We start from the raw sequence: 27,649 nt of genomic DNA, 5'->3' as shown, positions 1-27,649 counted from the left end.
ATTTGTTATTTTATATCTGTGACAATACACAGTTGGGATCAAGTCTGTCGTTCTTTTGGGGATGGTATTATTGTTTCATTTTGGTGAGTCCAATATACTGTTTTCTGTCTTGTAACCCCCCAACACCCTGTCGTCACCCGCACCCACACTAAGCAACGATGGAGTGCCATTTTGTGGAGGAGGAATGTGGTATTGATGGTGTCTTCATTGAATGCACTTGGCAGGTTGCACACTTCTCCCACCTCCGCAGAAGAAACATTTAAATTAGCCACTGTGAGCTGCTACTAGAGAGGGCTCACCAGGTGGCTCTATGCATGCCATCACAGGACCCCAAATTTGCATAACATCACTGCCTGTAGCTGAAATTGATCTTTTTGTGCCAACACACTTAGAGCTAAACCTCAGACTGTCCTCAGGTTATCTTCAGGTTATCATCCTACTACTATCTGATCACACAGGGCATATGGATGACTGTGCAGTGTGAACTTTATGAATCACCATGATGCCAGTCCTCCTATAACTGTTAGTTAATATTGATAACCAAGAACCAAGAAGAGTGAGAGAGAGAGAGAGAGAGAGAGAGGTGCCCACAGGATACGAAGTTATGTATGCTTTATATTGAATATATTGTAAATAAATATATTTCAGTTTTAAACTTTCTATAGTAATTTGATTTGTTCCAGAGCACTCATCTATCTTGTTACACGTGGGACAGCCCGCCCGGATAGCGCATGGCTTTCCAGATTGGGAAGGAGCAACTGGTCCCCGGCATGAATCCGCCCAGCGAACTTGTGTCGAGGTCCGGTGAGCCAGCCAGTCTGTCGATGGATTTTAGGCGGTTTTCCATCTGCCTCGGCGAATGTGGACTGGTTCCCCTTATTTCGCCTCAGCTAGACTTTGTCAGCGATTGCTGCACAAACAAGTTCTCCATGTACACATACACCATCATTACTCTACCACACAAACATAGGGGTTACACTCGTCTTTCGTCTGGTGTGAGACGTTCCCTGGGGCGGGGGAGTATCCACTGGGGGCCGAACCACAAAAAAACTCTTAACCCTGAAAGAGTGGTTCGGTGTGGGGCGGCGGAGGGGTGAAGTGAACTGTGGTAGTCATCGTGGGGTTGTGAACCTCTGTGGCTGCGGCGGGAACGGAGCCTCTCCATCATTTCTAGGCCCCCGGTTCACATACGATACAATACGATACACGTGAAACACAACAGATATTTTTGTAATATACTGTAAAATGTTGCTGCCAATTATTCAAATAAAAATTTTAGTTTTTTGAACTTTTACTCTGATTTTAAAGACAGTTCTTTGCATGAAGTAATAAAACTTCAGTATTTAAACCTCTGTACATGAAGGTAATCAAAATACAGGGTTAGCCTACATGATTCATCGAATTCCAAAGCAAAGTACTGTTTATTGACAAGTTTATCATGTACAGAGACAGCTGATATCTGAAAAGATATACATGCTTGTCAAGTTTAAACAGTCCATCTCGTGACTCATTTGCATGCTGGACGGCAGGCCTGGGATGGCACTCTACAAAATAGTGGAAATGCAGGGGATGAGTGTTAATGCATTACAATATGCAAAGTGTTTGTCAGTCATGAACATTCAGTGTGCATTCGTACACGAATACAGAAAACCTGCACCTGGTCAAAAGAGTGTTTTGCATTTGTTTCACCAGTTGCATGATACTGGTTGTCTGCTTAAAGGGAAAAGCACGAGGTGCATGTCTCAGAGTAATGGAGTGCTTGAGACAGAGTTTTCTGCACAGCCCACAGAAATCAACCATTTGTGCAAGACGTGAAACAGGCAGTCCACAGAAAACAGCAGGGTTTGTCTTGCAGCAGCGTTTCCATTTCACGAATGGAGTTTTGTGCCCAAATGCAGCAAGCTATTGAATATGATGATGACTGTAGGACACTGATATTCACAAATGAAGCGACTTTCCATCCATTGAGAAATATGAATTGTCACAATTTGTGTTGTAAGGTACTGAGTTGTCACATGTCCATGTGGAGTTAGAAAGGGATTCACCAAAAGTGGATGTCTTCTGTGCCACATCCAAGACAAAGGTGCATGGAGCCTTTTTTTCATCAAGCAGCTGGTGTCAAGTTCCGTGTACCTGGATGTGTTGCAGTTGTGTTAGTTGCCACAACTGACTGCTGATTTCTCCATTTTCCCCTTCAGCAGGATGGGCCTCCATCTCATTGGCACACACCTTTCCATGCCTTTCTGAACAGAAAACGGCCACATCTCTGACTACGGTATGCTAGACTGGGTAATGTTCTTATACTGCTATGGCCAAAAGGTCGCCAGATCTCATGCCAAATGATTTCTTCCTGTGGGTTTATGTTAAGGCCAAAGTTTATGTACCTACAATGTCAACAATGTTGCAAGAAATGGTAACAAGACTGACAAACATGCTAGAGAACATGTAGAAAGAACTAGATCACCATCTGCATGTGAGGCTGTATGACCAAGGGCACATGCGTTGAACATTTGTACAATGTACGTGAAACTTGGTGAGTAAATCTCATGTACCACCCACCTTTGTATGCCTATATCTGTGAATAAACAGTGCTCTGAAACCTGATGAATCATTTAGGCTAAAGCAACCCCAAGAAGGAGTTATGTGACATAAACGAAAGTTGGTTGGCATGTTTGTACATCTGAAATGTGATGTCTATTCAAATTTTGCATCAGCTGCATAAGGGCGGCACTAGTAGCGCCACTATGATGATTCAAATCAGGTTTGTTTTAAATACAAGCTGTAATTGTCTTGAGCATTAAAGACGACAAAGACATCATTATCAACATCTCGCTGAGTTTTAACAAGGTTGGGTAACAGGGCTACAAGAAGCTGGATGTTCCTTCTGCAACAGTGCACAAAGACTTAGAAGGAATGTAGCTACTGAACACGACTATTCGGGATGGAAGCCAAAAGAATGTACGGTCGCAAGAGGACGGGACTCCAGATGGCCACATGGCACTATTGAGAGGGAAAACCGTCATTTTCAGTTTACGACTGTCGCATCATACTGCAACTGCAACAGCAATCTGAGCCGCAGTTGGCACCACAGTGATACAGTGAACTGTTACAAATGGGTTACTTCAAGGACTGCTCTGAGCCAGATATGTTGTAACATGCAGTCCACTGACACCAAACCACTGTCATTTGTTACTTCAGTGGTTTCAAGTAACAGCTCATTGGAGGGCAGGCAGGAAGTCTGTTGTGTTTTCTGATGAAAGCTGGATCTGCTTCAGCGCCAGCAATGGCAGTGTGACGGTTAGGGCCTGCAACCAAACTGTCTGCGTGCTGGACACGCTGGACCTACACCTGGAGTTATTGTCTGGGATGTGATTTTGTACAACGGCAGGAGCGCTCTCTTGGTTATCCCACGCATCGTGATTGCAAATTTGTATGTCAATCTGGTGATTCTACCTGCCTTCGTGAATAGCATTCCACAAGGTATTATCCAACAGGATAACATTTCCCACATACCACTGTTGTAACCCAACATGCTCTACAGAGTGTCAACATGCTGCCTCAGCCTGCTCCATCACCAAATCTGTCTCCAATCAGACACCTATGGGATATTATCGGATGACAACTCTATCGTCATCCACAAACAGCATTAACTGTCCTTGTATTGACTGACAAAGTGTAATAGGCATGGAACTCTCCCACAAACTGACATCCAGCACCTGTACAACACAATCCTTGCACATTTGCATGCTTACATTTAACATTCTGGCAGTTACACCGGTTATTAATCCTCTTCACATTTGCAATGGCTTATCTTGTGCTTACATCAACCTGTGATCTTGCAATATTAATCACTTAAGTATTCCCGAATATTCTACATTAATTATATTTTTGTGCTGCTTTTTTTCCATCAGTCCACTATAGATGGAATCCGTGGTTTTAAAAAATGAATGATTAAAATTTTTCTTTTACAACATTTTACATAAAACTATTAAAATAAAAGAAAATGAATCATTAAAAATATATTCTTCATTAATGCTACACTTAGTTCCCCATTTCAAATATGTTCTTCATTAATGCTACACTTAGTTCCCCATTTAAGTTTTGTGAATACGTGATTTTTCATTATATTTTACAAAATAACAAACACTAACAAAATAACAAACACTAATAACGTACTAGATTTAACCGACAGATACTTTTTATATAAAGGCTGGTACAAAGCTAGTAGTCATGATTATAATAGTAGTAAGATGGATGCTATGAACTGATTTGTCAGAATTCTTCAACCAGTTAACGTAAAAATTTTAACACTGTATTCAAAGTTGAGTGCTAACCACCAGTATTTCGTTCTAGAGTTTGAAATATGATGCAGACCTCTCACCAATAACAGATATCAAGCCAGTTTCATCAGATAGGTATTTATCAACTTATGTCTACTCCTCTTATCACAACATAAAATGCAAAATAAGGTTATTTTCTTTAATGGCTGCACTCTAGCTGTTACGTAAGCGACTGTGGACAGGAGGAGATAAATTAGAACATACAGCTAACTTTACTTCTTGATACACAAACACCAATCAACAAAAATCTCCATAACGATTTTGCAGGCATTGTGTGTTTATGATTATATCTGTTTGCAGGAGCTAAACTGTCAGTTGATGCATGCATACGCCAAAATGAATACCTGGTGATTACAGAAACGTTTTTCACACCTGTATATATGCTAGAAAGATTTAATGGGATTATCTGAAAGTTTTTGATGATATTACTAGTTTTGTGATTATGCTGTTACAATTTACACATTATTTTACACCTGCATACATCTAATGTTAACTTCCCATGCTATAGGTATCACTAAATAATGGCTTAGAAGCTGGAACACATTTGCAGATGATGAGGATAAATTTTTAATTTTGATAAGATGACTACAGTCCTTGTGGAACCCCAATTTTAAACTTCAACAAATTCTTAGTGGCTGTAAAACCAAATGAAAATACAAGGTGCATTCAAGTTCTAAGGCCTCCGATTTTTTTTCTCCGGTCTGGAAAGAGATAGAAACATGCGCATTGTTTTAAAATGAGGCCGCGTTCATTGTCAATACGTCCCAGAGATGGCAGCACCATACGGCAGATGGAATTTTACCACCGGCAGCGAAAATGAGAACTGTTTTAAATACTTAAAATGGCGACGTTTTCCTTACTTGAACAGCGTGCAATCATTCGTTTTCTGAATTTGCGTGGTGTGAAACCAGTTGAAATTCATCGACAGTTGAAGGAGACATGTGGTGATGGAGTTACGGATGTGTCGAAAGTGCGTTCGTGGGTGCGACAGTTTAATGAAGGCAGAACATCGTGTGACAACAAACCGAAACAACCTCGGGTTCGCACAAGCCGGTCTGACGACATGATCGAGACCGTGGAGAGAATTGTTTTGGGGGATCGCCGAATGACTGTTGAACAGATCGTCTCCAGAGTTGGCATTTCTGTGGGTTCTGTGCACACAATCCTGCATGACGACCCGAAAATGCGAAAAGTGTCATCCAAGTGGGTGCCACGAATGCTGACGGACGACCACATGGCTGCCCGTGTGGCATGTTGCCAAGCAATGTTGACGCGCAACGACAGCATGAATGGGACTTTCTTTTCGTCGGTTGTGACAATGGATGAGACGTGGATGCCATTTTTCAATCCAGAAACAAAGCGCCAGTCAGCTCAATGGAAGCACACAGATTCACCACCACCAAAAAAATTTCGGGTAACCGCCAGTGCTGAAAAAATGATGGTGTCCATGTTCTGGAACAGCGAGGGCGTAATCCTTACCCATTGCGTTCCAAAGGGCACTACGGTAACAGGTGCATCCTACGAAAATGTTTTGAAGAACAAATTCCTTCCTGCACTGCAACAAAAACGTCCGGGAAGGGTTGCGCGTGTGCTGTTTCACCAACACAACGCACCCGCACATCGAGCTAATGTTACGCAACAGTTTCTTCCGTGATAACAACTTTGAAGTGATTCCTCATGCTCCCTACTCACCTGACCTCGCTCCTAGTGACTTTTGGCTTTCTCCAACAATGAAAGACACTCTCCGTGGCCGCACATTCACCAGCAGTGCTGCTATTGCCTCAGCAATTTTCCAGTGGTCAAAACAGACTCCTAAAGAAGCCTTCGCCACTGCCATGGAATCATGGCGTCAGCGTTGTGAAAAATGTGTACGTCTGCAGGGCGATTACGTCGAGAAGTAACACCAGTTTCATCAATTTCGGGTGAGTAGTTAATTAGAAAAAAAAATCGGAGGCCTTAGAACTTGAATGCACCTCGTAAATGCATGTCTGTACATGGAAAGTGACAAGTTGGTCATCAGTGATTTTGTACTCTATTATGTTCATCTGGAACATAAATGAAGGAAGGATCTGGTTTTAAAACAATTTATATTTCTACATTTAACAATAATTTAGATTAAAACACGTGTTAATTTTACTGCAGAATGTTCCATACAAATGAATAGGTAAGTCTGATTCAGAACATACACCGATGAGACAGAACATTGTGATCACCTGCTTAATAGCTTGTTTGTCTCTGGAACGAAAAATGTCACTGATTCTGCATATCAGGGATCCGACAGTTTGTTGGTAGGTTTGTGCAGGTATATGGCATTAGATATCTACGTAGGTCATGTAATTTGCATAAATAAGGGGCAGCTGATTTGCGTACATGGTGATGGCACCTGATAGCACCTACCGTATTTACTCGAATCTAAGCCGCACTCAAATCTAAGCCGCACGTGAAAAATGAGACTCGAAATAAAGGAAAAAAAAAAATCCCAAATCTAAGCCGCACGTGAAATTTGAGACTCGAAATTCGAGGGGAGAGAGAAGTTTTAGGCCACACCTCCAAACCGAAACAAAGTTGGTCCATTGTAATACGAGACACAATTTAGGTCGAATGAATGACGATACAGCTACAGTAGCTTGGTTTGAGTCGTAAGCTTAGCAGTTAAGCTTTACCAGGTAGCCATTGCTGTGCGTCAGGCGCTCCGTCCGCATTTATACGGGTACCCTTCCTTTTTCACGTGCTTCGTCTGGTTTGAATCAATTGCTTATTTTGCTTTGATCTGATAAGTGCCGTTTTCTTTGTTATAGGTGTTTACGTCACTCTAAGCTGAAAATGCATTACTGTACTGTGTCATGCATTGTTTGTTGCATTCTGATAGTGTGTGTTTACGGCCTGTCGCCGCTCGTGGCATGGCTTGCTTTTGTGCGCGCTATCGCCGCTTACAATTTTAAGAAAAAAAAAAAAAAAAAAAAAAAAGAGAGAGAGGAATCGTCTCATTAGCAAAACAATGGCAAGAGACTGCTATTTGTTGTTACTTACACTACTGCTTTCTTTGATAATGATTAACAAGAACCAAATAATAGACTGCGTATGATAGAAGATGTTCTGAACGAGAGTTAGGCGAAAATTTCTCTCCGTTTGAAAATCTTTGCGGCCGCTTCTTTAGTACATCAAACTCTGCACAGAAATTAGAGTCATCTTAGATTTAAAAATCTAGTCAGTTGCCGTCTTCATTTCTGACTGTATCACTATTAGACATAAGAATAATACGCATATAAACATGACACTATATGTATATTCTTCCACATTTGCTGTTGTCTCACCCTAGTTTCGTAGTTTATTAGGCATACAGGATTTAAATGAGATAGCAGCAAACACGAAAGAATACATGGCCAAATGTTTACATTCGTATTCTTTCTTATGGTGAAGAGAATACTGCATGTGATTCACATTTCGTCAGGTTCATATTAGCAACCATCTCTTCTCACAGGCACGAAAAAATTCAGAACGTAGACTTGGCCATATTGACAAACATCCCAAACAGTCTTGCCAGTCGGATTTTCGTAGTACATTGAAATTCTGCTACATTCGAAGATGAACAATACGGAATTTGTATTTACTTCGTTGGATAATGTATTAAAATGCAGTGGTCTAAACTCGGGGCGGAGAAAAAAAAAGCTCGTCTTTCACCTTTTTTTTTAATTTATTTACTGACGCAGAGGTTTTGGCGGCAGTATTTATCTTTGTGCCTACAAAGCATGCCTGTGTACCGCTACATATATTCGACGGCAGAAGTTAGTTGTGGCGGCACCTACCAACATTTTTCAGAACTTCCGCCTGCTTTGCACTCGATTGTAAGCCGCAGGCGGTTTTTTGGATTACAAAAACCGGAAAAAAAGTGCGGCTTGGATTCGAGTAAATACGGTACATGGGTTCCATAGGATTTACATTAGGCGAATCTGGTCACCGAGACATCAATGCGACACTGTAGCGCGGTTCAGGGTCCGAGATATGGACAGTTATACTGCTGAAAGATGACATCGTCATTGGCGAAGACATCAAGCATGAAGGGATGCAGGTGGTTCGCAGCTGTCAACATGTCTTCAATTACTACCATAGGTCTCATGCAAGCACAAGAGAATATCTACCGTAACAAATACTACTCCCACCATCCTGTGTCCAACTATCCTGCCTCCGTGACCTGTTGCATGTTTCGAGCCGCCGCTCATCTTGATGGCAGTGTTTGTGGATCAAAAATGTGATTCACCCAAAGGGCCAACATGCTTCCATTAATCGACGGTTGAATCCTGGTGGTCCCATGCCCACTGCAATCATAATTGACAATGTCATTGGGTCAACATGTGAACACATAGGGGTGGTCTGCTGCAGAGCACCATGTTCAATGATGTACAATAAATGGTGTACTCTGAAACACTTGTCCATGCACCACCATTACGCTATTTCAGCAGAGATGCCACAAATCACCATATATCCTACTTTACATAGCACACAAGCCACTGAACCCTACGTTCTGTGAAGAGTCGTGGACATCCAGCCATTTAGTGCCTAGTGATAGTTTCAAGGTCCTTCTACCTCTTTCTGTAGATACTCACGACAGTAGCACATGAACATTCAACCACCTTTTCCAATTTTGAGATATTAGTTCACAGACTCTGCGTAATAATAATCTGCCCTTTGTCAGTCACTTATCTCAATAGTTTTCCCCATTTGCAGCCCATATCTTTGCTAGAGTGATCCCCCGTCCATGTCTGCTCTGTGTATATACTTTTGTTAGCACATCATGTGCCCACATCACCAGATGGCATCCAACGTCGCAATGGGCAGTGGTCATAATGTTTTGACTTATCAGATGAAGATACCTTGTGGTACTTTTACCTCACTTACTAGTCTTTTTTTATTAGTCACAAATAAGTTTGTAAATATATAGGAAAATTTGGCAGAATGTAAGTATTTAGGAGTAAAGGAGACCACTCACTGAATTGCACAGGTGTTGAGTCGTCATACGGCAACCACGAAAAGTTCTGGCAGAATGTAACTATTTACGAGTAAAGGAGACCACTCACTGAATTGCAGAGGCGTTGAGTCGTTGAGCGGCAACCACAAAAAGACAATTAAAATTTTGCTAGCTTTTCCATAAAAACATTTCTCCTTCTGCAAGATTCTGTTATTGTGCAACCCCCACTACATAACCAACACATTGAAATCCTTGCTATTCAACAACTGGAAGAGCACTCCTGATACCATCTCCATAAATCATCAAACTTGTTGTGATTCTTGAGTTTCTCCTGGGGTATTTGATAGTAAAAATATCCACAGGTGTACTGCCAGTCTACAGCGTCCAACGGGCCCGTTGGACACTGTAGACCGGCAGTATACCCGTGGATATTTTGATTATCAAACTTGTTGACATTCTACAACTCATCAACACCTATCCTACCCACTGTGAATCACCCCAAGTCAACCCCTCATAGTACCCGGACCCTGCCTTGCCAACCCTTTCGATCTTTCACATCCTCAACTCCCTCCCAACACTCCACAAAATCCAGAAACTGAACAATACCAAAACACTTCAGGTAAACTTTCCACTAAAAAAACTCAATCCTGTGTAAGTTTCATTTCTATCCAAAGGCCTCACCTTCAGCCCCATATCCAAGTTTAACCATGTTGGACTCACCAAAGACCTACTCTCCTTCTAATCCCTGCAGCGGAAACACTTCTTTGCTACCAATCCCTCCAATCAAAGTCAACCTAATACCAACATTGAACTTCACCTCTCCCAGTTCATTTCATCATCCAACCATGACCATCTTCTCCCACCTAACCACCCCCTGGTCGGCTTACATGAATTCCTTACCTCCAACATGACCTTACCATCCTTCCCCTGGTCCCTTTCCAAGAATACAAACCTCATAATAGGAGAAAGGACAGCCATTCGTAACCTCAAAACAGATCCTGGCCTAAACACCTTCCCTGCAGACAAAGGCACTGCCATGATGAACTGAAGACAGAAGACTTCTGTCAGCTGTCTGACTCCTCCTCTCCACACACACACACACACACACACACACACACACACACACACACACACACCTCCTAAATGTTTCCCAAAATTTACAAACCGAAAAATGCTGGACACCCCACTGTAGGTGGTTATTGTGCTCCCACTGAAAGAATTTCCACTCTCGTTGACCAACATCTCCATCCAATTGTAGGAAGCCTACACTATCACATTAAAAGATACAAACCAGTTTCTTCACAGACTCTGAAGCATTTCAAACCCATTATCAACCACATCCCTACTCCTCAATAGTTGATGCCACCTCCCCATATACTAACGTCCCTCATGCTCATGGCCATGCGACTATCAAACCCTACCTTTCCCAATGCCACTCCAACTCTAAATTCGTCTCCTCATTACTCATACACATTACCAACTATACCTTCACTCACAACTACCATTCTTTTGAGGGGCAAGTATGGAAATAAATCTGCAGCACAGTCATGGGCACCTGCATGGTACCTTCCTATGCCGACCTGTTTAAGTTATTTGCCATCCAAAGGAAACCTTCCCAATCTCCCAAATACCCAAACCCCTTATCTGTTTCAGGTTGATTTATTACATCTCTAACATCAAGACTCAGAACCAAGGCACTCTATCCTCATTCCTCCACAACCTCAGCACCTTCTTCCCCAACCACTTCACCTGGTCCTCCCCAGCCCCAGTTATTGACCTCCATTTCTGTGATGACTCCATCCACACCTCTGTCCATATTAACGCTACTAACCACCAACAGTACCTGCATTTTTGACATGTCACCCCTCCCATACCAAAAAATTGTTCTCATACAGGCTGCCTCCTTGTGGATGGCCATTATGCTGAAGGCCTTCCCAGACGTGTGCTTCACCCCCACCCCCAAACTTAACCCGCAAGCAGATTTATCATGCCATATTCTCACACACTGTCAATCCTCCTACCACTCCAATAGTCAGCTGCAGAGGACTGCACCCACCCTCTTGTCACTCAGTATAAAGTGAACCAGATCCTTCACCAAAGTTTAATTATCTGTCATCATGCCCACAAATGAGGTACATCCTGTCCAAGATCCTTCCGACCCCTCCTAAAGTGGTGTTTCATCACCAATCCCACCTACACAACCTCCTGGTCTGTGTCTGCTATGACACTTCCGCCTGCAAGCACTTCCACTAATCCAGTCCTGTCACAGGCTTATCATGTCCCATCAGAGGCAGGGCCACACGTTAAGGCAGCCATGTAATATATCAGCTGTGCTGCTATCACTGCACAGCATTTTATTTAGGCATGACCACCAACCAACTGTCCATGTGAATGAATGGCCTCGACCAAACTGTAGCCAAGAACAAAGCTTACCATCCAGTGGCATAAAGCGCTGTTAAGCACAACATGCTTGAGTTCAAAATCTGCTTCACGACCTGGGAGATCTGGATCCTTCCATCCAACATCAGCTTTTCTGAACTACTTAGATGTGAGTTATCTTTGCAACACATCCTTCACTCCTGTAATCCTCTTGGTGCCGTAACTTTGGTAAGCTTCTGTTTCCACACCCTCTACCCAACAGTTTTTGCTCCCTATGTCCTGTCACCCCCTTTCAATTCTCTCCTACACATCACCTTCATTGTGTGCTGCACCTCATCAACAGCTGGTACAATGTAAGTGTGCGCGCAGGGGTGTGTGTGTGTGTGTGTGTGTGTGTGTGTGTGTGTGTGTGTGTGTGTGTGGTCTAGAACCTTAAAGGATTTATTCTGAAAGCTAGTAAAGTTTTCAATCTCTTTTGCATGTGCCACTCTCGACAAGTTGAGACCTTCCAATGAAACTGTAAGCCTTTATCAAAAGGTAGAAGAGGTAGTGCAGAAAGTAAAACTGTGAGGGCAGTTTACGAGTCTTGTATGGATAGCTTAGTCAGAAACAGAATTACCTGAAAAAGGCAAGGTACCATATTGGAGCACATAGTTTTAATGTCAGGAAGTTTCAAGGTTGTAAGTGGTTAAGTAATATGTGCGCAGTGTATGTTTTGAGAAATCTGGTTAGGTGAGGTTAGGTTAGTGTTGTTTAACGTCCCGTCGACAACGAGGTCATTAGAGACGGAGCGCAAGCTCGGGTTAGGGAAGGATGGGGAAGGAAATCGGCCACGCCCTTCCAAAGGAACCATCCTGGCATTTGCCTGAAATGATTTAGGGAAATCACGGAAAACCTAAATCAGGATGGCTGGAGATGGGATTGAACCGTCGTTCTCCCCTGAGAAATCTGGCAGACATGCAAATATGATAAGGTGCATGGCGTCAGCTATGCTACTATATCTGTTTTTTATTTACATTCTTACTTGTGTCTACACTTTTAAAATACATTACATGCAAATCCTTTTACTGCCTACTCTCTATAGATCAATTCCTTACTTAACTACACTTTGCATGAGATCTGTTGTTCTTTGGAATTATGGTATCCTTAGCTTACCTTGGCTACGTATAATACAGTTATTTTCACAGCCAACGTGGTTGGTGATGGACTATTTGATCACATAAAAGATGAAAGAGCATGGTGGTAGTTGTTCCCCCCCCCCTCCCCGATAGCCAATCGGTTAGCAGTAGAGTTTCAGGAGATAAAGAAGATGAATGAGCAAGGCAAAATGTGCCTCTATCCCCCACTCCCTCTTGCAGTGGATGACTGGCTTTCTTGAAGAGTTGTGTAGGTCTCAGTCTGTGCTTAGCCCTGTAGGCTTCATAATTTCAAAAAGTTATTCAAAATCAGGCTGTAAGTCACCACATACAATGCCCCAACCGCTCACCCCCTCCACCACACTGAAGCAAGGCAGCTTTTTGCTTACCACACACTGTAGTAAAATTAAGTTTTCTGAATTCTAAAAGTCAGTTTGAATCCAGTTATGCCTGTTAACCATTTCTATTTACTTAGATGCTAACTACTACATTTAGTTTATTCTGAGAGCCTCAGATTGAAATTAGAACCTTCAACTTTCTGTATATTGTATCGGTACATATAAGTCGCGTCCTCATAAGCAGCTTTCCTGCTTGATGTAAATGGCATTTCAGTGGCCTCTGGATTTTATACTTCTTTTCTCTCTGCATACATTATTTTAAATTTTCTATGTGTGGTTTGATTATTTCTCCTGACAACCCATTTGTTTTGGTTTCCTAGTCATCGACTGTGCAGCTGATCCCAGCGGAGGTTCGAGTCCTCCCTCGGGCATGGGTGTGTTTGTTTGTCCTTAGGATAATTTAGGTTAAGTAGTGTGTAAGCTTAGGGACTGATGACCTTAGCAGTAAAGTCCCACAAGATTTCACACACATTTGAAATTTTTTGTTTCCTTTATTGAAACGTTAAATGGTGCCACTTCCCAATGTCACAAAAGGCACCAAACATTACTGTCAAGGTCACAGATCTACTAATGCTTCTCTTTCCTATGGATATTTTATATGAAAGACTTCAATTTTACCTTCCACACTCCTCCTGAACAACAGATTTATCAAAATAATAAAACTCTTCTTATTCATTTTTCTTCTCCTCCTCTTCCTCCTCCTTTTTAGACTGAAGAGACCATGTTTCAAAGCAGACAACAAAAGGTGAAAAACAATATTTACACTATCTGTAAAAAAACATACTAATGATTTATTCAAATCATAAGAAGAATCACCAGTCTGCATCTTATACTTTTCAAAAAATGATTGCTACAGACTGTAAAAATAACACATTAAGTTGTTAAGTTGCAGCAGACAAGCACAACTAAAAGACACATACTTAATACATTAGCTTTCGGCCACAGCCCTCGTCAGAAAAGAAAAAAAAAAAACCACACACGCACACACACACGCACACACACACACCAGGTCGGGTTGACGGAGGAGATAGAAAAGATCCAAAGAAGAGCGGCGCGTTTCGTCACCGGGTTATTTGGTAACCGTGATAGCGTTACGGAGATGTTTAATAAACTCAAGTGGCAGACTCTGCAAGAGAGGCGCTCTGCATCGCGGTGTAGCTTGCTGTCCAGGTTTCGAGAGGGTGCGTTTCTGGATGAGGTATCGAATATATTGCTTCCCCCTACTTATACCTCCCGAGGAGATCACGAATGTAAAATTAGAGAGATTAGAGCGCGCACAGAGGCTTTCAGACAGTCGTTCTTCCCGCGAACCATACGCGACTGGAACAGGAAAGGGAGGTAATGACAGTGGCACGTAAAGTGCCCTCCGCCACACACCGTTGGGTGGCTTGCGGAGTATCAATGTAGATGTAGATGTAGACATTCATTCATTCACACAAGCAAGCACATACCTCACACACACGACCGCTATCTCAGGCAGCTCAGAACAGAATGCAACTGCCATGTAGAACGGAAGCAACAATCTGGAGGGGATCGGGAAGGGGAACAAAAAGGGAGGGGGGGGGGGGGGGCCAAAAGGAGATTAATGGAAAAGGGGAAAGATTGTTGAGTGTGATGGCAGAGAGAGAGCCACAAAAAAGGGGTGAGAGATGAGAGTAGTGAAGAGGTGATAGGACAGATCGTGTGGAGAATGTTGGGTGCCAGGTGTGGGGACAGTATGTTACTGAGGTCGGGATAATTTCGGAAGCGGAGGATGTGTTGTAAGGATAACTCGCATTTACGTAGTTCAGGAAAGCTGATGGTGGAGGTGAGGATCCAGATGGTTTCAATAGTGAAGCAGTCATTGAAATGAAGCATGTTATGTTCAGCTGCATGATGTGCCACACGGTGATCTACTTTGCTCTTGGCCACAGTTTGGTGGTGGCCGTTCATCTTGTGGACAGCTTGCTGGTAGTCATATCAATAAAAAAAGTTGTGCAACGATTCTAGCAGAGCTGCTACAAGACACAGCTGCTTTCACAGGTGGCCTGACCTCTGATGGGGTAGGGTAAGCCTGTGACAGGACTGGAATAGGAAGGGCTGGGCGGGTGGATTTGGCAGGTCTTGCATCTGGGTCTTTCATAGGGAAGATCCCTGTGGGAAGGGGTTGGGAATGTGAATGGCATCAGGACGGACTAGGATGTTGCTTCACTACACAAGCCACCTGGTTCCTCCCCTGAACTGCACAGATTGGAGTTACACTTTCTTCGCTCCCGAAATTATCCCACCCTCAATCAACGGTAACATACCGTCCCCACACTCTACACTCAACAGTTTCAACCCCCTCTATCCTATCACCTCCTCCCTGTTCTCATCCGCCACCCTCTTTGTGTGTCACTCACTGCCAACTCATCTGCCCATCTTTCCCCTTCTCCGCTCCTCTCCTTTTTCATTCCTTATTTCTGCTCCCCTCCCTCCCCACCCGTAGCCTCCCAACTCTGTGCCTGTTGGCATCCTAGTACCTGTACGCTCTGTCAGACAGCACTGTTCCATTCCACCACCAGTACCATGCTATCTCTTTCCCTTCCTTGCCCCCTCCACATTGTTGCTTCCGTTCCAAGTGACAGTTGCATTGCGGGCCAAGCTGCTGGAGATGGTGGTCATGTATGTGTGAGGTGTGTGCTTGCTTGTGTGTTTATGTTTCTTTTTCTGATGAAGGCTATGGCCAAAAGCTAATGGGTGCCTGTCTGCAACTTAACACTTCATCTCCGTGGTAAGTAGCAATCTATCTTTTTCCTTATATTGTTCACATAAAAAAGTATTACACTATGACTACATAACCAATGAGCCACAAATGATGTCATAGGTTCTTAAGAGTAACAATGTGTGGCGATATGAAGCAGACCAATTACACAGGTCCATTTCAGATAAAGTGATTGACAGCCTTTGAATCACTGGCCTAGATGACCATCTGGTAAGCTGCTTACATGTGTAAAACAACCCCTATAGTTCAGATGCATAATGTATTTCAAGGGCAGAAAATGAAGAGCGATGTGAATGACCACAGAATAGTTTTAGAAGCACAAAATAGTAACAGATATGATGGAAAAAGTCAAGTGGCAGACACTTTTAAGTAATAAGTCTTAACATCACCCAAACAAACAGCTAAAGAAGCATTGATAAAATTGTTAGAATGGAACCTCCCTGATTATTGCTCTCTTTGGTACCTCACAAATAAAATTACCAATAAAAGCTCATAAAGAATCATAAAAGCAATTATTTCTTTGTACAATTTCCAAATGAAAAGTACTGAAAGCCGTGTCTTCTACTATTGTTTTCAAGCTGTAGATTTCTTACCTTGAACAGATCTCTAAAATAAGTACTGCAGACAGACAGCAACATCTTGTGAGCCTTAATGCGCTTGCCTTCACAGCTCAGTGTTACGTCCACCAACTCATCATCATTTCTCAATGTGTCAAAGGCACCAGTTATGTGGTTCAGGTAATTATTCCACCTGAGTGAGAACTGCTGACTGCTACCCATCTTCAGCAAAAAATTATAAGTGCATTAAGTTTGGTTTACTCTTAAAGTATTCGTCTGCATTAACACAACTACAATCATTCATTTCATTATAAACACTTCATGGTTACTAAATATACAACACACTATTTTTTAAAAAAGAAAGGTCATTCAGTACTTAAAGTGAAAACTTTCCATCCATTAAATGGTTCATATACTGTAAGACATAGTGTTAGGCCTACTCAATTTTGTTGTAATATTTAGGTAAAGCTGAATATTAATACATGGTCATGACAAAGCTCATGTACCATATTGTCGTAACATCTAGGTACAGCCGAATAGGAGACGGAAACATCAGTTGGCTGAGCTTCTTGCAGATAATATACGGGAGGTCACCAACATACAAAGTAAGATCAATGTGGTTACTGGCGCCAGAGAGGCACGCATTTTTAGGTTAGGATCAGGATTCAGGCACCCTGTTTTGAAAGATGTCAAACTAAAAGAAGAGCTCAACAAAATGCTTAAGAATGCAGAGAAAAGTAAGGTCAGTTTATTTCATCAATATATTGGAAAATTTAGAGAGCTCTTTAAAGATAAGACATCCTGCACCTGCCTGAACACCACAAAACCACACATTAGATAAGTTACATATAAAATATTACATCCACCAGTTTCCTCATGCAGACCTAATAAGAAAAAAGGAGGATTTGTTACATATATTAAGACAAAATGCAAGTTCAAAACATAGAGGTAAGTAGACTTTGTATTGATCAGCACATTGAATTGTGTACTTGTGAATTAATACTGAAAAACAGTTCACTTTTAATTGTAATTGTATACAGCCCACCACTGGGAAATTTTGGAATGTTTGTGAGGAAACTAGATTTCTTAGTCTGCTGTCAGACAGCAGCAATCAGCTAACACTCTGAGGTGACTTCAATGCATATTTTATAAAGGATTCTGACAGGAAAAATGATCTAGAAATCTCATTTGGATGTTATAATTTGATTTCAGTAATCAACTTTCCAATATGGATGGTTAAAGACAGTAGGACCCTAAGTTAGTTAGTTACTTTCGTGTTCCATGGATCATTTTGCACAATAAATCATCATGATGTGGAATGAGTAATTTTAATTTCATATTGCAAATTAATTTGTACATCTATTTGTACTCTAAACATCGCAATATAATTAATCCCCTCCCTCCAAAAACAATGAAAACAAGATATACAGATTGAGTTAGCAATTTACACATTACAAACATAGAAATTCTTCTATGGAATAGAAAGAATTGTCAAGGAGAAAGTTTTTCAATTTATTTTCAAATTTTACCTTACTGTCTGTTAGACATTTTATATCACTGGGTAAGTGGTAAACATTTTTTGTTGCAGAATTGTGCACCCCCTTCTGTGTTAAAGAAAACCTTAATGTTGAGTAATGAATATCATTTTTTCTTCTAGTATTGTAATTATGTACCTCACTGTTCCTTTTGAACTGTAGTGGATTATTTTGAACAAACTTCATGAGGGAATAACTATACTGTGAAGCAGTAGTTAGAATGCTCAACTCCTTAAACAGATGTCTACAAGATGATCACAAGTGAGCACCACATATTATTCTTATAGCAAGTTTTTGGGCAATGAAGACCTTTCTCAAAGATGAGTTACCCCAGAACATTACTGAATGAAAATAATCAAAATATGTCAACTTACTGATTTCTCTCTCCCCAAAATTTGTTATATTTCTAAGTGCAAATGTGGCTGAACTAAGTTGCTTTATGAGTTCCAAACTGTGTTTTTTTTTTCCAATTTAAATTCTCATCAATATAGACATCTAAGAATTTTGAAGTTCCCATCCTATGTATTACTTCATCATTATGTGTTACACTTATCACTGGTGCAGTACCGCTATAGATGCAGAACTGAAAATGATGTGTCTTTGTGAAATTCAGGGTGACACCACCCGCAGAAAACCAGTCAAGGATACTTTTGAGAACTTCGTTCACAATTTCTTCCATTTCTGTATGTATACTGCGAGTGGTTACAATACTGGTGTCATCTGCAAAAGGAACTAATTCTGCTTGTTGTACATTAGATGGTAGATCATTTACATATATGAGGACAGTAGTGGACCTAAGACTGAGCCTTGGGGAACCCCATACATGATTTCTCCCCAGATAGAATTATGTCTCTGGATTTTGCTGGTTGAATTTCTACTAAGTACAGCTTTCTGCATTCTTTTGATCAGATATGACATGATCCATTGGTTGGCTATACCATCAATCCCATAAAATTTCAATTTACCTAGGAGTATCTTATGATTCACACAATCAAATGGACAGGTCACAGAAAATACCTACCGGTGCTCTTTTGTTATTTAACACTAGCAATATCTGATGTGTGAACATGTAAATGGCATTCTCAGAAGAGCAACCCTTCTGAAACCCAAACTGTGATTTGCTGAGGATTTTATTGTTGCCAAGGCAAGATACTATTCTAGAATACATCACCTTCTCAAAAATTTTGGAAAATGATGTCAGCAGTGAAATCAGCCGGAAGTTACTGACGTCTCTCTTATCATCTTCTTTAAAGAGGGGCTTAACAAGGGCATATTTTAGTCCCTCTGGAAAAATGCCTTGAATTAGTGATGCAATACATATTTCAGACAATATCGGACTTATTATATGGGAACAAATCTTTAGCACTTTATTGGAAACGCAATCAAAACCAGAAGAACTATTACTCTTGAGAGAATGTATGACCCTCTTAATTTCAGAAGTAGAAGCTGGTGGTACATTCTCATGACATAATTTTATAAGAATTAATTCTTCCACATATTGTTGTGATCTTTCTCTTGAATTGTTGGTCCCCATGCTTTCCACTGCATTTAAGAAACGATTATAAAGTACATTTGCTACCTGTGACTTGTCATTTATAACCCTTCCATTCAATTCAATAGTAACGTTATCCTCTTCTGTGGTTGGTTGTCCTGTCTCTTGCTTCACTATGTTCCATATTGCCTTAACTCTGTTATCAGATGCACTGATTTCTAACTTTATGTGCATGTTTCTTGATTTTTTTAAAACTTTTCTTAGAAATTTTGAGTAGTCTTTGTAGTGCGCAACTACTGCAGGGTCTCTGCTTGTTCTTGCCAAAAGATACATTTCCCTTTCCCAAAATACTTTAATCCCCTTAGTGATCCATGGTTTTTTACATGACTGTTTAATGTCCCTTCTGATTAGCTTATGCGAAAAGCTATTTTCAAATACTGATATCGATTTATCTTGGAATAGATTAAATTTTATCTTGGTATTTGGTTCTTTATAAATTTCATCCCAGGTTGTTTCTTGTAAACTACTCTTCCAAAAACATTTGTCCTGTAGTCATTAATGATTCTGACTGACTTTCACTGAGTTGTATTCACACTGTAGGGCACTATGTCATTTGTCCTAACTGTGCATCATGATCAGAGAGAGCATTTGTTACTGGGTACACAGTTATTTCCTTGCTTTGCACCTCATCAAAGAAAATATTATCAATTGGGGACTTACTGTCTTTATCCACCCATGTCGGAAAGTTAACTACTGAGAGCAAATTGTAGGATTCAAATAAGATTTCCAAATCATTTTTCCTATCAGAATCCTTTAGAAAATCCATATTGAAGTCACCACAGACTCTTAACCGCTTGCTGATGTCTGACAGACAGCACGGTAAGGAATCCAGGTTCCTCATAAATAATTCAAATTTCTATGTATTGTTACAATTAAAAGTGAACTGTTTTTCAGCTTTAATTCACAATCACACACTTCTATGTGCTGGTCACTACAAAATCTACTTGTGTCAATGCTTTCAAATTTGTGTTCTGTCTTAGTATATGCAATAACTCCTCCATTTCCCATGTTAGTTCTACATGAGTAAGCTGCTAGACTGTAATCTTTTATATGTGACTTATCTAACCCTGTGGTTATGTGGTGCTCACACAGACGCAGGACGTCTATCTTTTCCTCTAAATATTGCAAGCAGGCAAGAAGCTCTTCTACCTTATTACTCAATTCTCTTATATTCTGGAGGAATACGCTAACCTTACTTTTCTGTGCATTATTGTAGGGGTCTTCTGTTACAGTGACTTCTTTCAAAAATGTTTCTTGTGATGAAACTCGAAGTAAAAAAGTAACTGTCTACCCAGTAATAAATGCACCCTCTGATCATGATGCACAGTCAGGATAAATAACAGTGCCTCAAAGTATGGCTACTCCTCAATGGAAATAAGTTAGAATAATTAATGTCTCCAGGAAAAATGTTTTTAAGAATATTTTACAAGGGATGAAATTGATATTGAACCAAATGCTAACATAAAATTTAATCTATTCCATGATAAATTCATACCAGTATTTGAAAATAGCTTTCCACATAACCTAATCAGAAGGTATATTAAACACCCGTGTAAAAAATCATCGAGCACTAGGATTAAAGTATCTTATGAAACGAAAATGGGTAACGTAGGCATGAACAAGCAGAAATCCTGTAGTAGTTGCACACTGCAAAAACAACTCAAAATTACTAAAAAAGGTTATTAGAAAATCAAGGAACATTCACATAATGTCAGAAATCAGTAATTATAAAAACAGAATTAAGGGCATATGGGGTATAGTGAAATGAGAGGCAGGGCAACCAGCCACAGAAAGGACGACGTCACTATTGAACTGAATGGAAGGGCTATAAATGATGAGTCACAGGTAGCAAACATATTTAACAATCATTTCTTACACGAAGTACAAAGTATCGGGAACAGAGTGTCACAAGTTCCCCCAACTGAAATTTTCTGATATTTCCCTGATTTCCAGACAATTTTTAGCATTTTTCCATGACAAATTTTGAGATTTTAAGTAAAGACATAAAGAAAGTAAGGACTTCTGTATTTCCCCCCATGTAAGCAAAAATCTTAAGTACCAACATCAACATCTTTGTAATGGACTGTTCTTAGATGGAGAAGGCAAGTCAAATGGTATGTGTGTTTCATTAAGACCAGTTGTTATTTTATTTCAATAAAACAAAACACATAAGATGACACAAATATGCATTTCTTTGGAGTCGCAAGACAGATTTAAAATACATTCACCGATTTCAGAAATAATCTCAGATAAAAGTAAGCCTCTTGAAACAAGTATACAAGGCAGTGAAGAGTTGTGTAAACCAACACTATAGGAGACCGCCAATAAAATGTTGGCTCTACTATGTTTGTTATTGTTGGTTATTACCGGCTGTGTTATATGTGTTATTTTACAGGGTATTGTGTGATTTTTCATTCGAGAAATATATGAGTACACAGCATACAAACCACAGTGACTGCCACAATTTCTTCTCCTTATCGTCCATATTTTGTAATACATAAACTATTTTCAAAGTGCCAAAATGTATTACACTAAATAAAATGTCTGTAAAATGCCACACTGTACAACGTACTTGTGGTGAGAAAGTCACAATTCCTGAAACCCAACGCCCGCGGGCTCTGGCCTGCCAAGCAGTGTCTCTATTCTGGGTCCACAGATAAACCACGAAAATCCGCTGCATTATGCCACACACAAGCAGACCCGGCCTGCCAGCAGATCGCTGATACTAGATCCGATTGTCAGCGCCTGCACATTAGTGGGAAACGATGGGTTACAGATTTGCAGGTCCGATCCATTAGAGATGCCCACAGAAAAAGTCTGCGGTTTGGGCCAGTCGCAGAAATCCAATCATGTGAGCAGCTATTCATGTGTCACAGACATGAAATGAGACCGAAGTGAATCAATCCATTCAACAGACTTGTACAAATACTCTGAGAATCAATACAAATGATGGTAGGTAGCAACTCACTGTGAAGATGATCGCTGAGCCACAGACAGGGACATAGAAAAGACATCACAATTTAATTTCTGGCCATAGCCTTTGTCAGAAAACAAGAGCACACACACATTCACACAATCACTCAGACACACCTCATGCACACATGACCGCCATCTCCAGCCGCTGCGTCAACAATCTCGAAGATTCAAATTCAAACAAACTGCTCCTCGCCTCCTTGCCTCTTGTAGGTAGCTGCTAGGCTAGCACCAAAAAATGGTGTCAGCACTGACTGCAAGCTAAGGGGATTGGTAGGAAGGGGAGAAGTAGTAAGGATAATGAGGGAATAGGGAAGCAGCATACATACTCAGCTGCACCCAGCAAGTGACGACGCATCACATCTCAGTAAACAAACCATTTCATCTACTGGGACCAAAATTAGATTTTTCCAGTGTTGCTTTTTCTTCCAAATTTCCCTGACACAATTGAAATTCCCTGATTTCTAGAACTTGCTACCCTTGCGACAAACAGTTCAAGAGACAAATCACTGCTTTGTGTGTTAAAAACGTAACTCTCATACAATTCAGTCTTATGAATACATCACCAACTTCTTCTTCTGAAATTAAGAAAATTATACTTTCTCTCAAAGAGCACTAAATATTTGTTCCCATACAATCAGCTCACCTAAAATCATAACTAACTCAAGGCATTTTTCCAGAGAGACTGAAATATGCAGTCACCAGACCCCTATTTTAAAAATGTGATACAAGAGATGACAATAACTACTGACCTGTTTCACTGCTGACATCATTTTCCAAAATTTTTGAGAATGTGATTTATTCTAGAATAGTATCTCACCTGGGCCACTATAATATTCTCAGCAAATCAGTTTGGATTCAGTAGAGCAGATCTACTGAGAATGCCATTCACATGTAAACTCACCCAATTTTTCAAGCATTATATAATAAAATCAAGCCGGGGGATATTTTCTGTGACTTACTAAGCCATTTGACCGTGTGAACCACAGTATTCTCTTAGATATAATGAAGCTTTATGGGACTGATAGAATAGCCAACCAATGGATGATCTGAACAAAAGTATGCAGAAAGCTGTACTTAGAAATTCCACCAATATAGTCCAGTTAAATACTTCTGACTGGGAAGAAATCAAATACAGGGTTCCCCATGGTTCAATCTTATGTCCACTATTATTCCTCGTATATGCTATTTGTTGCAGATGACACTAGTTTCGTAACCAATCCAAGCAAACATACAGAAACAAAAGAAACGGTAAACATGGTTCTTAAAAATTTTGTTGATTGATTTTCTGCATATGGTCTCAATGTCAATTTTAAAAAGACAGAACCATATTCAGTTCTACAAATCTTGGAGTACCACAACACCGATAAGTTTAATACACGGTGAGGAAATAACAAATACAGTAAAAAACTTCAAAATTCTTAGGTTTCCATATCACAGACAATTTAATCTGGAAAAAGCACATTTTGGAACTCCTAAAACGACTTAGTTCAGTCACATTTCGACTTAGAATCATTGCAAATCTTGGGGGAATACAAATAAGTAAGTTGACGTTTTGAGGTAATTCATCTGTAAGAAAGAAATTCTTCGTTGCTCAAAAATGTACTGTAAGAATAATATGTGGTTCTTAATCAAGATTGTCTTGTAGACATCTGTTTCAGAAGTTGGGTTGGGCATTCTGACTGCTGCTTCACAGTATATTTATTCCCTTGTGAAGTCTGTAATAAATACTCCATTACAATTTAAAAGGAGCAATGATGTACATAATTACAATATCAGAAGGAAAAATGACAAGCAGTACTCCACATTAAGGTTGTTTTCAGCTTGAAAAAATGGGCACAGTGTTAAAGCAAAAAATGTGGCACAACAGTTAAGTAAAATTTGAAAACAAACAGAACTTCTCCTTGATAACATCATCTATCCTGTAGAAGAATTTCTACTATTGTAATGAGTAAAAAGTGGTGGGTAGGAATTAGTAATTCATATCTGTAAACCTTTTCTTCTTTTGGGTATTAAAAAAAACCTTTGAAATTTTGATCATGTAATCACATGTACAAATTATTTTGCAATTTGAATGTAAAATGACTCATTTCACATCATTATGATTTATGACGCAAATTGATATATAGTGCACGTAACTAACTACAGTAACTTACCACCCACCTTATTACAACAAACAGCAAATACAATTATTTTAGATTAATGGGGGAGAGAGTAAAACAACACAAATACACCAATTTGTTCTTCACTGATACTGTTACAATATCTTCTGGTTAAACAATCGCCCAATAGTCCATGAGGTAGTACAGGAATGGTCCATGGGAAGACACATGTAACAATCTATGTAAAAAATACATAATGAATCTGTATGTTGTGTCTTCCAAGGAATGGTATTTCAACACGTGCAGTCTCCTCAACAAGGTAACTTGTGAGGAACATAACACCCAGATGAATGAAAGTTTGCTTTAAATCACCTTCTGTAGTAAAATGAACTAACGGAGGTGACTGAGGAGATTGTCATGGCAGAAGTGCATCTTTGTGAAGTAGGTTACATTACATGCCTTCTACTGCATATCCAACCAGTAAACCATGATATTCTGGAAGAGGCTAACCTAACCTAAGTTGTACTATTTTTAGTCACTCAAATCACCAAGGTAAACAACAATTATCCAGCAATTAACTTCGTTTGTGAGATATTCTAAAAGAAGAGACAACTTGTTTTAGCATTTTTATTTTCACAGGATAGGAGAAGATGGGGGGGGGGGGCGGAAAGTAGTAATCCTAACACAATTCTGCACCCACTGAAACTCACTTCGCATTTGTCGTGCGCCACATTCTTTTCAATAAAAGTTCGTTAACTGACATAAAAAATTGAGCCTACTATTTTCAATGTAATGTCTGAAATTTTATTTTAAAGTAGATCTACATCTTCCGTATCAGTCCAACAATCATTCGTCAATAGAATATCGACATGAATAATTCCCTTCCGTGTATTATACGGTAAGACTGATGGATTTTCCAAAATGGGGTTGCTCTCAAACCACTGGCAGTAGCAGGCAGTTGACAACATGGTTTTTGCTTAGAACTGACAGCAGTAATAACCACCCCCTTCTGCACACTACCGATGAAATTGATCAAGTTTATGCCAAAATCGAAAAGTGGATTCAACATAGACAACAGACAAGGCGGGCTTATGTATATACAGCAGTACAATTCAGTAAATAGATTGGGCAATAAATGCTCGACGACTTGCAGACACTTTAAAATAGGCGTCAATTAACAAAGTTACTCTCTCTTGTGTACGACGCTGTTCATGTATCGACACAACACGATTCACGGGCGCAGCTTGCTGTCATACATTGTGAACAATCTGCTACGGTTCCGATCGCTGCTTCTTCAGACGACTACAATGAATTGAACCATTAACAACAAAAAGCTGTACACCAACATCGTCTATTCAGATAATCAATGACCGAGAAAGGTACAACCGGCAAACATATAAATAAATACCTGCACGCTAAATCGCACGGCAGGCCCTAAAATTACACAAGTTTTACACAGGATAGTTTGTGGGCGTGTGACATCAAGAGATAAACAAACGAGTTAAATGTGTTTTCATCACAACAAATTTTGCTTCGTCGAAAAAATCACAATGTAAATTCCCATAACTCATTTTGTTTCATAAGACGAATGTAACTTGAAATCACGCCTTTATCTTAGCGCTAATACAGCAAATCTGAAAAATTGTTTATGCATGGAACTCACTTTTCTTCATTGACGCCTCAAGCGTTCTTGACTTTCAAATCCACTAGCCTACGGTCATCAAACAAACAAAATGGCGTCAATAAATAATCACAAAGGACTAAAACGCTCCAGGAGGCGGACATACAGTACACGACAATTTTCCGTTATTAAGCGGTGCAACAATAATCCAAAAATAACTCGAAAAGTAAAGTCTTTGGGTTGGATTAAATTAAGTTTACACCACAGTAATATAAGACCAGGATTGATTTTTTTCGGCATACAGAATCTTTAACACCAAACACCAGTCTGCCGCGAAATTTTAACTTGTTATCGAATTAGACACCAGCTGTCACATAAGTACGCGTGGATTATACCGCTACAAAACAGTAAAACAATAAGTTACTTAGGTATGCTAAAAGAAACGGGCATGCCGTTATCTTTTTAAGTTCTCTACATTGCGTAGTCGTCATTTTTGCAGTTGCGGTTTGGTAATTTCAGCAATAGCTTTAATTTCACAACAATGTTTATGAACGCTTGATCATTCTGGAACGAAAGAGATTTCGCCATCGATACATGAAAAACCGCTACCATAAATAGACTTGGTATATTTATTATGCGGCGGTACTACTTTTATCTATTAATGACGAATTCAATTCAGCGCAGTATGAACTATTTAATACCTATGTTGAGACTTATTTTCTCGTTACTTTGATAAGTATTTCTTTGGCTGTTATTCTATATCTTGCCTGCGACGATGCCAAGGTCAAGGAAACACTCTATGGTCTGTGGACTTTATTAATTCAAACTTTTCAGCGAAAACGTATAGCTAATCAGCTGTTATTACGAAATTTTTTAATAATTAATATTTTGGCTGTGGGGCTGAATCTGGCCCGTACGACTCATTAGCCTGCTTGTTTGGAATAAAATCAGTATTGCAGAAATGCCGTAAGTACGGAGATTGAAAGGGACTTTATTCTCCCAGTCGACAAGGTACTACAGTACATCGTTAAATGTAACGAAATTATAATGAGCTAGAGAGAGAGAGATTATGTTTGACTGTTTAGCCATAATTAACTAAGTAATACGAAGAGAAAACCCGGTTGACAATTTTCTAAAAGTAAAGGAACACAGAAAAATCATTACAAGTATATTTCAAAACAAAAGAATAACAAGCATGGCAATGATGGCAAAACATAGCGCTCCTGACGGCTGGCACAGGAACTGAATTGCCAGCGCGTGATCCAACACTTACTGCACGAGACACGTATCAAACACTCGCGCACTACACTGAACAGAACTGCACTGGTGGCGGCCGCGGTCGTTGCA

General features: G+C 40.1%; 1 protein-coding gene across 13 annotated transcripts in view; it reads right to left on the bottom strand.

Annotated features, from left to right (window-relative positions):
- Nucleotides 1-26,629, bottom strand: part of LOC124773262 (protein bric-a-brac 2-like) — a 533,990-nt gene extending 507,361 nt beyond the window's left edge. For 12 of the 13 annotated variants that reach the window (XM_047249394.1, XM_047249395.1, XM_047249389.1 and 9 more), the window contains exons 1-3: nt 26,345-26,629; nt 19,226-19,338; nt 16,556-16,741 (exon numbers count right to left, since the gene is read on the bottom strand). In XM_047249394.1, the coding sequence (XP_047105350.1) occupies nt 16,556-16,741; nt 19,226-19,338; nt 26,345-26,354 (309 nt within the window). In that variant the 5' untranslated portion in view covers nt 26,355-26,629. The remainder of the gene's footprint in view (nt 1-16,555; nt 16,742-19,225; nt 19,339-26,344) is intronic. The other variant, XM_047249396.1, reaches the window with a different exon arrangement.
- Between the last annotated feature and the right edge of the window lie 1,020 nt (nt 26,630-27,649).

Source organism: Schistocerca piceifrons, chromosome 2, assembly GCF_021461385.2.
Source record: "Schistocerca piceifrons isolate TAMUIC-IGC-003096 chromosome 2, iqSchPice1.1, whole genome shotgun sequence".
NCBI lineage: Eukaryota > Metazoa > Arthropoda > Insecta > Orthoptera > Acrididae > Schistocerca > Schistocerca piceifrons.
The sequence above is the reverse complement of the archived record's forward strand: the minus strand, read 5'-3'. Positions and strand labels throughout refer to the sequence as shown.